General features: G+C 47.4%; 1 protein-coding gene and 1 long non-coding RNA gene across 4 annotated transcripts in view; one reads left to right on the forward strand and one right to left on the reverse strand.

Moving 5' to 3' along the window:
• LOC139055930 (serine/threonine-protein kinase haspin homolog) overlaps positions 1-13,280 on the reverse strand; it is a 61,692-nt gene extending 48,412 nt beyond the window's left edge. Inside the window, exons 1-2 of one of the 3 annotated variants that reach the window (XM_070533588.1) lie at positions 12,304-13,280; positions 6,780-7,025 (exon numbers count right to left, since the gene is read on the reverse strand). In XM_070533588.1, coding sequence (XP_070389689.1) covers positions 6,780-7,025; positions 12,304-12,372 — 315 coding nt within the window. In that variant the 5' untranslated portion in view covers positions 12,373-13,280. Of the gene's footprint in view, positions 1-3,326; positions 3,555-6,779; positions 7,026-12,303 lie in introns of those variants that run through there. The other 2 variants (XM_070533589.1, XM_070533590.1) reach the window with 2 other exon arrangements.
• Positions 24-1,405, forward strand: LOC139055406 (uncharacterized). Its single transcript, XR_011511728.1, has 2 exons — positions 24-350; positions 1,133-1,405. It is a non-coding gene; the product is annotated as an uncharacterized lncRNA (long non-coding RNA).
• Positions 13,281-14,725: the final 1,445 nt, after the last annotated feature.

Here is a 14,725-nt window from a genome sequence, read left to right on the forward strand (position 1 = left end):
AGTCAAAGAGTTTCTTCCAATAGACGAGGCAACCTAAAGTTTGCCCGCGCGGCACCAGCGCCGAATGCTCCCCTAGCGGACCAATGGAAGTTTGGAGGGTCGTCGCTGCGCTGGCGCGCGCCCGTGTTCTGTACGGCGGGAGCGCTCGTGCGCGTGGTTTTTGCGATGCCGAGTGCGACCTCATCAGCCAGGAAAGGTGGCACGCAATACTGATGTGTTGTTGATTGCCACAGCAGCCTCGAAAACACGAAAGGTCCTACGCCGCCCGTGAAGTTCTACAGATTTCCTGGGAAGTGGGACGATAAGGACAGACGACAAGCATGGATAACTGCAGCGCGCGGCCGAGTCGAGTAAGTCTCATACTTTCGCATTCGCGTGTAATATCTTGAAAGCGGAATAGTCATATGCCTGTTTTTAGTGCACGGCCGTTTGTTTAGTCGTGTCGCGTTGTTGAATTGTGGTGGCATCCGCCGTTTGTTAGCGGTAAATGCAGGCGTGTTGCGCCGCTAAGCTCTACGACGCGTGCTCGATTCCCAGCCACGGCGGCCGCATTTCGATAGGGGCAAAATGCAAGAACACCCTTGTTACCGTGTGCTTTGATTTTTGTGCACGTTAAAGAACCCCCAGAGCTTAAAATTATTCCTGAGACTCCCCATTACAGCGGGCTTCATATTGATTTCGTGGTTTTGGCACGGTTTTGGCACTTGGAACCTCCGAATTTATTTGATTGCACTGTGCCTTCCCTCGCGATTGGCATGGACGAGCTCAAGAGAGTTATTTCCTTTTTCCAAACGCTGCAACTTAAATTACTAGTTGTGCAGGTAACGAAAGGGGCCGCGCGCTACTTGTGTGTGGTATCAGACCGTATTTAATGCAAGCCGCGGTCGTCGCGTGCGTCGGGAAGCGGCAGATCGGATAGCAACCGCTCGAGACGTGCGCGTTATGTTTGTTGTTTCCCCATGCTTTCTAAGTATCTAAGTGTGCAAGTATCGTAACTTGTAGTGGTAGCACTCTTGTAGAATAATATATGCACACAATCACAGGAACGTTACCTTTGCAAACATATTATTGGGAGTAATTTAATCCCCACAACAAATAGGCACACATACTGTTTCACTCATATGCGATGCAGATGGAAGCGGCGCCAAACAGACCAATGGCAATCACAACAGTCTTCTCAGCAGTCAGCACCACTGGGACATGTGCTTTCCTACTGCAGCGACGCAGCTCTTGAGCAGCGGCAAGACACGTGTGAAACAGACTCCAGAACAAGCCTTTGTGAAGTGACGGAACCATCAAGAAGCAGCCCAATGGATCTGCAGTCACCGAGTAGTATGACAACAGAAGTTTCTGCTGCCAGTGTGACTTATGTTGTAATTGAAATAAAAGTGGCTAAATTTCTGAACATGGTGCGTACCTCTAACTCGACGTCGTCTACGATCTTGTCGGACACCTGTGACACGCACTTGGCTTTCACTATCACATCACCGTCCACAATTAGTTCAACGCCGTACACGTTCGGAAGCAGACGCTCCCCTATCGTGAGGTTGCCGCCACGAAAAAAAAGCTGTCGGCGTCGGCAGCCTTCTTGCAACCGCACGGCAATCTTTGCATGGCTGTTGCGCAAGCAGGCGATCTGCCGCCGTCGAAAACGGAGCGCCGTGAGCACGAGCAGCGAAGAAAAGCGCGGACAACACAATGTAAACAAAGCGGAGACTGCGCCACGGCGCGACCGCCCGACTTGACGCTTCCACATTGGGGGCGCTGTCAAGAGGCGCAGTAGCGCCGCCTGGCCATGGTTTTCTTGTCTATAGTGGTTCCTACCCAGTGCTGCATCTACAATGCCTATGTCGGCGTGAATGACATTCGTTGAAGAGCGGTACGTATGTACGTATGCACACGCTGTCACATACCCACAGAACCAACTTCGTCCGAGGGCTGGTTTCGAATACTGTTACCTCAGCACAGCATCCTAATGTGCTAACCATTCCACCACGGACTACCCTGTGACCAATGTAGGCGTCAAAACGGTTACACACACACACACACACACACACACACACACACACACACACACACACACACACACACACACACACACACACACACACACACACACACACACACACACACACACACACACACACACACACACACACACACACACACACACACACACACACACACACACACACACACACACACACACACACACACACACACACACACACACACACACACACACACACACACACACACACACACACACACACACACACACACACACACACACACACACACACACACACACACACACACACACACACACACACACACACACACACACACACACACACACACACACACACACACACACACACACACACACACACACACACACACACACACACACACACACACACACACACACACACACACACACACACACACACACACACACACACACACACACACACACACACACACACACACACACACACACACACACACACACACACACACACACACACACACACACACACACACACACACACACACACACACACACACACACACACACACACACACACACACACACACACACACACACACACACACACACATACATACATACATACATACATACATACATGGCCACGGAAGCTGCGTGAATTATCCTAAGAACGATAACGCCTTAAAAATCATGAATAACTCGTTCACACGGAACGTGACAAAACATGCCGCTCCATGCAACCTGTGCAACTCGCGTATAGAGCGCGAAAGAACGGCATTTTATCTCAAGGTGTTTCAACTAACTTGATCGAAATATTACATATATGCAAATGCTAAGTAGCTGCACTGATCCAAGGTAATGTTGTTTGCCATCCCCCCTTGGAGATACTAAGGTGATTTTTGGACTTCACATAATTAGGTATTTAGTCCTAAGTAATTAGTGAACTTCTCAATAATTATAATTGCATGAAAAGTGTAATTGAGGAAATTGTAAAGCAACATGAGAAACTCCCGATACAGCTTTCCGTTATCCTATACGCGCTACATAAAAGTGTTTTTCCGAGCGTGAAAGAAGCCCGCGAATACACGCAAAGTGTCTCGAGCGGCCAGTCGCTCGGCACTTCACGTCGCTTCACACGTTTTTATTTCTTTGTCGTCGGTAACTTTAGCAACACACTGCACACACGATCTCAAAGTTATTCTCCGGATAGAGACATTAGTCATTTAGTCCATGCGGAAGTGGACACAAGTGAGCGTTGAATTATTCAACCGAAAGCTGCTGTGTGCATTTTAACCCTAGTAAGCGGCCATACCTCCGTCTCCGTCTTTGCGTCACAGGTCAACGGTGTTTGCGTCATGGCTGCCCTCGCAGGAACGGTCCTGTGACAGCTTCTCTCGGAGCAGTCGCTTTAAACCCTGCGTGCCCAGTAGAGAAGCGCCCCTGGGCGGCCGATGTCGTCGTGTGACCGCAAGCGTCCGCAGCTGACGTCCTGTGAATTCAAACCACCTCGAGCCGCATCGCTCGCGAAGGAACTGTACTGGCTTTTCTTCGTCTTCTCATCGATGGCCACCGTGGCGCGGGTGGATTCCGCGCGAGAAGTTAGCTCGCCGTTTGGTGACGCTGCTGGGCGTCGTTTAAAAGAGAAGCGGTCTTTCCTTACAATTGCGGGTTTGTCGTGGCTACTGCCTGTGGTTAGATCGGTCCGCGTTCATGCTGATATATATTGTTTATAGATGTGTACACTAATATTCTGTCTTGCGCGATTGGCCGTTAACCAGCATAGCGGAAACCGGCACCGCATACATTGCGAACCGAGCCGGCACCGGGGCGGTAGGCGATGTACGTACGTAAACGCGAACGCGAGCTCACGCTAACTCATGTCGTCGAGGTCATTACCTCGTCGTGGTTTCTTGGCTCTAATTCCGATGTGATCATTCCTTCGTTGCCATGCAGTCGTTAGCGTTCAGGCATCTCCATTCAATACCTGCAGCGCTTTAATGGCGCTGCAGTTATTGTTACTAAATAAATAAATTCTCTCGGCAGCGTTTCACAACTGGACGGTTGCGGAAAAAAGCTCAACGCGCTCATACGCAAAGCGTACAAATGTACGTTGGGACTTGCGCCTGGAGCTAGCACCACCAAGTTCTTCGAACTAGGCCTACACAATACGCTCGAAGAACTCGTGGAGGCGCAACAAGTGTCCCAACTTGAACGCCTATCCAAGACCCGCCCGGGCAGACACGTGCTTGAAAATCTCGGCATCACATACCACTCGCAACACGGCGTCAAAGTAGACATTCCAAGACCCATACGCGAGCAACTATACGTACCCCCATTGCCTCGCAACATGCACCCCCAACACCACACGGGGAGGCGTAAAGCCAGGGCACAACAAATGAACAAAAGTTACTCTAACGACAATGAGGCGGTCTTCACCGACGCAGCCCGCTATCGAGACAGGAAGAGTTTCGTGGCAGCAGTTACTAGCCACCGAGGCAACCACCTCACGAGCGTCACCGTGAACACGGCACATGCCGAAGCGGCAGAGGAAGTGGCCATATCACTGGCCCTCACACAAACCAAAGCTACATACGTGATCTGTGACTCGCAAACGGCAATTCGCAATTTTGCAAATGGGCGCATCTCGCAAGAGGCGTATCAGATACTCCAGCGACATCCCCTACACCAGGGAGAGGCCGACGTTGATAACCGAAGGCATTTGCTATGGATCCCGGCACACACTGGAATGAGCACCCCCAACGAAGCGGCTCACGGCGTTGCTCGAGGCCTGACTCACCGAGCAGCATCGGAGGAAGAGCCCCCGCGGGGTACTGCAAACGTCTGGGCATGGGAGGATCGTATGACCACTTTTCACGACATCACGGCACACTACCATTTACAAAGACGCATATACCCATTCCCTCACGCTATGTTAGACAGGACGCAAGCAGTACACTTCAGACAATTACAAACAGACTCTTACAGGAACCCCAGACTCATGCACGCCATGTATCCAGACATGTACACTACAAACAGATGCACATCGTGTGGCGAGGTTGCCACACTTAATCACATGCTATGGGAGTGTCGGTACCTAACAAACAAGTCGGGCAGTGCCGACCCCTCCGTCTCTTCCACCGCCAGCCTCCAGTCACGCTGGATGACCGCACTGCTCAGCTCTGACATGACAGCACAACTCTGGGCCGTCCAGCGAGCCGAGGAAGCCGCTTCGAGACAAGGTCTCGGAACCGCGTCCGCGGCGGGTGCCCAGACCCACTAAAAGACGCCGGACTCAAATCTTTCTGATTTGAAATAAAAGTTTACGCTCTCTCTCGTCATTACTGCGACGCCATTTAGCCGTCGTCACAAAGTTATAGTACCGCCGCCATCATCGCACCCCATAGTCGTCATACCATCCTCGTCATACGTTCGTGGTCATGGGTCGTCGTAATGCCGTCGTGGTCTATCTATCGTCAATGCACTTTCCTGATTCGATTGTCGACAGGCTCTCGTTGCTCCGCCATGGCTATCACACAATCGTTTTCATTCTATTGTCGTTCCAACATTCTCTTCATACATGTCGGAATAATTTCAGCGTCGAGCTCACGGCTCAAAGGGCCTTAGTGCAGCACGCTAGTGAGGTAGCTAGGCTCAGTGGAGCCCTGGAATAGGGGCCCACCCTTGCTGGAAGAGGCTCCAAGTCGCCGGCGCCCAAGACGACCGAGACCTCGAGACGCTAAATCCTTGAAGGAACCAAAATAAAGTTTCTCTCTCTCTCTCTCTCAGCGTCGGCATCCCAATCTCGTCATAAAGCCGTCGTCTGCCTATCGTCGTCACTCAATAGTAGTCAGTGCAGTGGGGTTATGCCGTGGTCATTGCATCGTCATCATAATTTGGCAGTCATAGTGTCGTCGTGTTCTTTCCATCACCGTCACACCGTTGTCGTCCCGCGATCGTCGTGATATAAATAGTCGTAATCATTCCGTTGTCGTGACGCCGTCGTGTGCTTTTCCTCCGTAGTCATTTCAGATTCATAATCCAATTGTAGTCAGGTTTTTGTCTTTACTACATCGCCGTCATCCATTGCCGTCGCGCGGTCATCTTCATACTATTGCCATCATTCACAATCATCAACCCAGTCACGTTTTGCCGCTGACATCCTACTGTCGTCGTCCACTCGTCCTCGTCATTCCATTGTCAATCTATAGTAGTCCTTTCAGCGTTCTCATGTGGAAATAACGATTTCGCGGTTATGGCGTGGTAATACTTTTGTGCTTGTTCCATCATCGTCACCATACAGTCGTAATCAGGCCACTTTCGTCACGCCATCGTCAACGTGTCATCGCCATGCCATTCTCGCTCTATACCTGTCACTGCAGTATCGTCGTCTGATTGTCATCATACCGTCGTGATCCTCCTTGTATCGCCGTCGTGCGAGGTATCCGCATGTTCCTGTGCTGCAACATTATGGAGAGTTACGTCTTTCCTATAAAAGAATGTGTCCAGCTTGGTCTTGAGCTATAGTCTATCATTGGAAATGGTCGTTAAACAAGAACATTTGTTTTTGCAGACAGCGAACACATCGTTTATATGGATTCCTACCGCACATGATATGTTTTTTTCTTTAGCTATAGCCCCTCCTTTATAGGGCATGCAGTTTAGTATGAAAACAGTGTCATTACCACACTTTGTTACTCTCTTAGTAGCCACTTGCTATTTAGATATATTTCGCAGAAACAAGTGCATGGTTACAAAAAGTACTTGCCGAGGATTTCGCCGGCGTCAGCTCAAGTGGTTCTTTCGCAGATGGCAACAGGGACTCGTACGACAACGGCCTAGACATGGCAAGTGGCGCATCCAGTGACGAAGGCAGTAGAGCTGGCAGCGATGACTTGGTACCGAGGTCATCGAAAGTGAATAAAGTCGACTCCAAGAAACAACTGAGATCGCAATCCTCGAGATCTTCATCATCATCATCATCGTGAACATGGTTTGTGGTGACTAGCATCTCCTGCAAAAGCACACAAGAAAAAAAACAATATTCCGCTATGATTAGCTCAATGAATGTGCCACATAACCCAACTAAATTGCTTCCATGCTAAGGGTAAACACAGTGCCAGCAGTATTATAAACCACGCGACATGTGCATGCGAGCGCCTGTGTGAGAAGGGGGAAGAGGGGGAAGAGGAATGGGTGTGTGTAGTTGAGACGGGTAGTGTGAGTGTGCAATAAATCTACGGCGCACGAAATGGATATCATGTACACTGCTGTGAAATATACAACTAATTTGTCAGTAGGACTTTTGCAAATACCCTGTTAACATTGTATCAACTCAAACAGAAGCTTCTATCTAGCAGAAGCTTCAATTCAAGCAGAAGCTTCCATCTAAATATATCTTAAAGAAAAAATCAGTTTTGTCGGCAAGCACAGCACCATATTAGATGAGGTATGTTGCGTTTAAAAGAAAAAGTTAAAGCCTAGTGACTGATGGTGGGGAATATTTGATTTAGGCCGTCAACGTTTCAATAAAAATTGCTTAGAGTAGAAGATTTTCAAAAAACGATTTTATCAAGTTTACAAATCTGCAACTCGGCAATGAAAAGGGACATCACAATTATGTAACTTGCATCTAATAGTACATCTAAGTCGGAGAAAATTTCTGTAATATACATGGCTCTTAAATAGACCACTAATATGTGAGTAGAACTTTTGCAGAACCCTTGTAAACACTCTAACAATTCACGTAGGATAAAAATTAAGCTATGATATTTGTGTGCTTTGGATGCTTTGCCGCATTCAACTTGCAGAACTACGATAACTGTTCTTGGTGCAGAGCTACAAATTTTTATATTCGTGCTTCCGTTTTATTTTTTCCAAACTTACTTTTTGAAAATTCTCTTTAGAAAACTCGGGCCTCAAGTCGAAATTCCGATTCCTACACTCACTATAATTAAACTTTTTCTCTCAGTTCCGACAAATTACAATAATATTGGCCGAGTGGTTATATCAGAAAAGCGTTTCTGCCTTTGTACATGTGTTTAAATGTACGGCATCGGAGTTGAGCCCTAGCTAAACTCCCTCTTACGCTGTAAAAATGTATATCCGCTTTTCGCTGGCTAGTTCACCCACTATAAGCAGATGGTGCTTGCGTCACGCCTATTCATTTCTTGCCTCAGCGCTCGCGGCGTCGCCTCCGTGGCGGTTCAAATTCCGGTCGCGGAGGTTGTGTATTGATTGGCTTTGAGTGACAAAACACTCCCGCTCTTAAATTTAGGTGAACGTTAACGCGCACCAAATGGTCGAAATTAAAGCCGAGCCACAGAACTACCACTTCTCTCATTGTACATGGGCAGTTTGAGAACATTATATTTTAATCTGCTAAATGTACTGTGTTCGTGCATCCTTGAGTAAGGCTGCTTCCTGATTAGCGGAATGGCAACTGTGGCATTCGCACATGGAGCTTTGTACTAACAGCTAATCTGTTCACAGTCATTTGTGTTCACAATAGAGAAGCATAAAACATGTACTCTCGTTTCCGGCGTTCTGCCAACTCTGCCTTACTGGAGCCCAATGCCATTCCCTGTATTTTTGCGCCTTGTTTCTCGTCGCCACAACCCACTCCACCCCCCCAAAAGAAGAAAGATATGTCAAGTCACCATACAATTTCAAATCAAGGTTTTGTTGTAATGGAACACGTTTACAATTATTTGCTCTCAATGACAAGGTTCCCGGAAAAATACGATGGCCAGCTAGCACCGCAAATTTAGTAGACGCTTGCTCGAACTTTTAAGTATTTTTCTGGTCTCCACTACTGTCCTGTCGCATTCACTGAAACTCACCGAGACTAGCAGTCACGTATTGGATAATAGTGCCCTCATTATAGGTATATCGACCAATGCGTCGTTTCCATAGGTTACGTAAGAATGTCAGAAGCTGTACGTTTTGTCCCCAGCTACAATTATTGTGAACGAGAGACGAAGGATCTTATATCCTTTCTGTAAGCTGCTATAAAACCTCCAAACATGGACGTTTTGAGCTTGGTGGGCGGCGCAAACAAATCTATCCCAATCGCAACGTTTACGAGTGAGCGTATAGAGAATAAATAATTTAGCCACGTCGCACCAAATAAAGGCTACTGAACCAAAACATGATGAGCTGTGCCTTCGGAGGTATTAGAAATAAAGAAAGGAACGATGGGTGAATTGCAGTAATTGTTACAGACTACAGCTTTCCAAAGTACGTGCCACTGTGTATTAGTAAATAAATTTTACCCTTAGAACGACAGAAAGCTGGGTTACCTGGTAAGGATTCATTACGCAAAGAAAGTGAGGCGTGCACACAGGACACAAGGAAAGAGAAGTGGACAACACGAACATGTTGTCCACTTCTCATCTTTTGTCTCCTGTCTGCACGCCTCACCTTTTTTGCATAATGAATTTTTACCCCTTCCTTCTAATACTCGTCCCATATTGCAATGTTCGAACAATTTGCACATGCCTTATGAAGCTTTGGCCAAAGTATTGTGTTACTCGCACTGTCATTGTCGACGACAAATGCCTAAATAGCGGCTTCCTGCGCCGTACCGGCGTCGTGCACTACAACCGTTGTAAACAGAGGCAGCGAGGGCTGGCTGAGGCAATCAATGGAAGCGTCACCACGTCTTCGAAGACCACGGCGCCCACGAGAGCGCTTGGAAAACGTTCTACATCTAATGTGTCCGCTCTTCATTCCTTAGTGAATGCAGCGTACAAGTCTTCTTTGTTTTTTTTTGTGAAGACGTGGAGATTTCTAAATCAAGTGCGCGATTATTATAAGCTTATCAATTTTGAGAATTACCAAAAATAAGTTCAGGCCCTAAATCATAATTCTTACTTTTACTATCACTGCAGTTTATTATGTTTCTCAGACGCAAGGAAATTTCATTAAATGTGGTCCACGTCGGTCACATAAAAGCATCTCTTATACAGCAACGTGCGGCGCGTAATTGAAAGGGTTGCATCAACTTTATCGAATGCCTTTACCTACAAAACGCTGATAACGGGGATGAAATGAATGCGTTTAAGCTGGACGGCAGTACTAAGGCAGGCATGTAGTATTCCATTGCTGTAAAGAACAGAACAGCATACTATGCTCGATTTATAATTATCCTGAGGAAAACGTGCCGTATTGGCCGGAGTGGCACATTTCGCAAAGAATCATCCTTTTTATTCTGAATCATTCACTGAAAACATCACATGAGAAAAAACAAAGCCGGTGCAGAACATGCCACTTAAAAAAAAATGCTTCTGCGGCACACCGGCTGACAGAGAGAGAAGGTGCAGCAATGACAGGCACGTGCGAAGCTAGTAAGGCTTAAAATACCTTAAGGTGCCAAAAAACCCCTTTGGAAATAAATATGCGAGCGCACTATGTCAGCGAGTCTGGAAGCCGGATCTAGGGCATAATCTGTGTCTGCTGGTCTTTCACCCTAGTTTCCAGTTCCCGCATCGGCGCTTTGCCAAAAAAAAGTAAGAGGAAAAAAAACTAAACATAAATTAAAAAAAGAACGGATATAGCTCAGCACTTTCGCAAGTTAGCTGAGAACGTGAGAAATGATGCTGCAATGTACTGCGTTAACATCTTACGGCGTGTAATAAATATATTACGTCGCTCACAGCCAACGAAGAAAAGCGAAGACCGTATTCCACGAAGCTTCACACGTGCTTCACTGAGTGCACTGACGACGCTGTTCATATCATTCTGCTGAACTGTAACATATACTATGCAAGGCGTTTTATTTTAACGCTACCACAATTGTTAAAAGAAAGCGCCTGCGGCACTTGGCGCAAATCTACTCATTGAGCGGGAAGGCTGCAAGACGTACACATCGCATATATTCAAAAATCAATATCCTAACTAACTAATTACCAAAATTGCACTAATTAACGTTTCAAATATTTACTTCAGCACAGGCATTGCAGTGCACGCAATTGAACCCAGACATCTAGTAAGGCACATCCCCTTCGAACTAATTTTGAAACTAGCACCAGTTCAGGTATAAGCTCTGACAGACTTGCTGCCAAAATGCACGGTTGTTCCACTTACTGTTTAAGCAAAACGCCTTCTTTTGTATTCAAACTTATGCGTTCCCAAAATTTGCGATGAATTGCATTGGTGTTCCAGAGGCTTATATCTCAAAACTGGTGTCATTTTCTGAATATGTTCCAATGGGATATGAGTTTAGAAGTCACCAGTTACAATTCGTCTGTTCCGATATGTGGCCTAATGTCAGTATTTCAAAGGTTGATTAAAATTGTTCTTTAGTCAAGTTATAAATTTACTATTCTGCGCAAATAATGTACGACTCTTATAATAACCTATCTCAAGAAGTAAAATGCTGTTACTCGTCACAGGTGGTGATTATTAATAATTCTGTGAAAGTTCAAATCAAACAGCCCAGCGCTGTCCTGTGTGTTCCTGCCTTCTGCCTTCGTCATATTGCGCTGCCCCTTCGAGATGTTCAACGAGTACTGACTCGCCCAAATGTCGATCCTTCTACCACGTATGTAAGGTGGGCGTCACGCTTCTTTAATGGCATGGAAACATAAACGTAAGTTAAAGTCTGGAGGGTTAGTTGAGCAGTGCAAGCGTTGCAGTTGCCTTCGGAAATGGCTTGTGCCAAGTTTCAGAAGATATCGAGTGACAAGCTTCAAAGCAACATCATCGACTCGTTTTCATCTGTAAATCTAGTGACAGGTTCCTCAGGCTATCCTTCTTTCTCGTTCTATACCAAATAAATTGGAGTCTTCAAAGTCAGGTCATGCATTTTCTCTGATGTACGTAAGTTTATAGGGACTTTTATTCCTGGTTCACTGCTTTCGTCGTTTCGACTTGCATTTTTTGTACTTTGTGTAAAAACCGGTGTTTGTAAGCATTAAAGGGAGCCTGTGCTATTTTACGCCTTTTCAAAAAAGATATCCAGAATATATAAAAAACCGATGTTAATAAAGTATGAACAGTTCACATATTTCTGCTCTATTGCAGAAGACTCGTGTGATAGCTTACGTCATTCACCACAGTCTAGTTTTGTGGGATTGCACGTCTCATCTGACTGCGCTTCGACTAGGTTTATATAGTGACTACGTCTTTTTCTGAAATGCCTTCTTTAATTAAGGTGCTTGATTATTTCAGAGTCAAACTACTTCAAATTAGTTATATGCTCACTGCACCAATACTATTGTGCTATGATCGTAAACATCCTTCGCAAAGGCTTATCGAGACACCATTGTGAATACAGAGAACTTTCTTACGCGCTCCATGGTGTGTCCGAAGGAATGTTTAGCATCCGGCGCGTCGGCGCAGCATGGCTGGAGCGCCATCAATGCAGTGACGTCATTGCAGGTACTCGGATTGCAGCGGCCTTCGGGTGTGCAGATAAAGCGTCGCGAAGGTCAGTGACACTGAAGTGACAATCTTGGAAGGTTCCGCACAGCGCCGCGTTCTTGCTTCCCACACTGGCGCGTACAGGTAGAGACACGCAAGCACCTAATCACATAACGCACGCTGTCGGCCCGAACAACCGTGAGCTCCGATGTGAAACAAGAGCAATCATGCGCTGCGACGCGGAACGAACAATAGCACGGCTTCGCGGAACGACTGCACACGAGGTATTTCCGGCAGAAGGATGAGAGCGCCGCTGAAACTTTAGTAATGCGAAAGCTTTCCGGCGGCGGGGCTCTGTCGATTGCCGAAACGTTGCTGGCGACGTCCGAGATGGCGGCGAACACGGCGGCACCGCAGTAAGTTCAGTCGCTCTGTGCGAAGTGCTGGCCCACATAAACACACCCGAGGTTTCGACGCACACCCGAGAAGACGCAGCGCAGCTCCTATTTTTCGTTAGTGTTCATCACAGGCACAGTGAACTGGAGACGTCCAGCGCATCGTCGATTGAAGCACGAGCACACACAAGTGCAGACATCCTGGCGCACGGTCGCACTCGGCGGTGAGAAGACGATGCACAATCAGCTGACCTAATGGCTGTGACGCACGAGGCGCGCTCTCTTTGAAATATGGGCATCATTAATCCACGATAACGGTGTACCATCGTGGCAAAAGCGGGGCTCCGGAGCCTTCTCCGCGATCCGCTTCACAGCCGTAAACAGCTGTGGCGCTGTCAGTCGAATACGGCCCACAAAAAAAAAAGAAAAAAAAAGTTGGTGGAGCGAAAGCACTATAGAGGCCACGTGCGCATGCAAGACCCTGTGGACGCACCTGTCGGTGCGAAATCAGAGCGAACGGAGAGGGCACTGAGCAATGAAGCCCCTCTCTCTCTGGTCCCGGGGCAGGAAGCATACGCAGCGCTCTCCCAAGGCTCTGCCCTCAGACCTCGGCCGTGCGGCAGCAGGAAGGGTGCGTGTTTCCGCCGCGGCTTCGGCACGCGCCACGTGTTCGCTTCGTGACGCATCCGCTGCGCGCGCTCCTGCAATCAGCATGATATTCGGCAGAGCTCGCGTCCCTGATGTTGCGGTGAAAAAACAACGCCGCGTGAAATCGTCGGAACTGTATGCTGCGCGACCAGCCTGATGGCGCGAACTTGGACGAGCCACGAACGAGAGAAATGTACAGGGGAGGGGCCGGCCTATCCCTCCGGGCGCCCTCACATCCTGCGCAGAAAATTTTACCCTGGGGTTTTACACGCCAACACCATACTATGATTACGAGGCACGCCGTAGTTGGGGACTTCGGATTAGCTTTAAACACCTCGGTTTATTTAACACACACCCAATGCACCGTACGTGTGCATTTTTTTGCACTTCACTCCCATCGAAATGCGAGCGCCAGGTCCTAGAATTGCTCCAGCGCCCTCGGGCTTAGCAATTCCACGTAAAAGCCCCGACGTCACCACGGCGGTCTGCGTCTAGTGTAGGAGTGGTCGTTATTGGAAATAAGGGTGCGCCGATATAAGAAATATGGATTAAGATTCGAATAGCGCTTCACATAGAACTCGAAAATATACTATTTAATGTTGCCACTTCTGAACTCATATAATAGGTGACATCTTTTTGAAGTCGACAGAGGAACACAGGCTGACGTCAGCGATGACCGCTACGAATGATTCTGCTGCTGTAGAGGCGCGCTCGGTACCAGTTGTGCAGAGGTAGCACTTCCAGAGCAGACGCATGGAGCACATAGCTACAGCGCAATAACTTCCAGTCATTCAATGCGATGCCTCGTATTTAAGCAGCTAATAGGTTGTTGATCTACAACATTCCCCAAATATTTCACTTTCCACATTGACGGGCCTCTTTCAGAAATACACAGAAGATATAATATTTTCAAAGCGCACCATGTTATGTGGGGAAGCGCCTACTGTGGCCGTCATGGAAATGACCTAGAAAAGGAAATTCAGGAGAGTGGTCTGTGTTTATTGAATGGCGGCTGAGTGACGCTCCTACGGTGTTTTAGTTCCTTCAGCTGCCTGGACCTCAGGTTCTGCTCAAACGATATTCCATGTGGAGCAACATGGAGAACAGGCAGTGAAACAAGAGGTAGTGATGATTTTCGCATTCTAACACAGCATTCTTCACTACGATTTTCTACTTATCGGCACTCTGTGAAAATAACAAATTAGCAGGCATGTCGATATCACATTACAAGTCGAGCTGATGCGGTCAGTGATACAGACAGTTTATTGTCGCTTATAGAAGACAAATTACAAAATGTTCAAGAAGA

The sequence above is a fragment of the Dermacentor albipictus genome, chromosome 2, assembly GCF_038994185.2.
Source record: "Dermacentor albipictus isolate Rhodes 1998 colony chromosome 2, USDA_Dalb.pri_finalv2, whole genome shotgun sequence".
Taxonomy (NCBI): Eukaryota; Metazoa; Arthropoda; class Arachnida; order Ixodida; family Ixodidae; genus Dermacentor; species Dermacentor albipictus.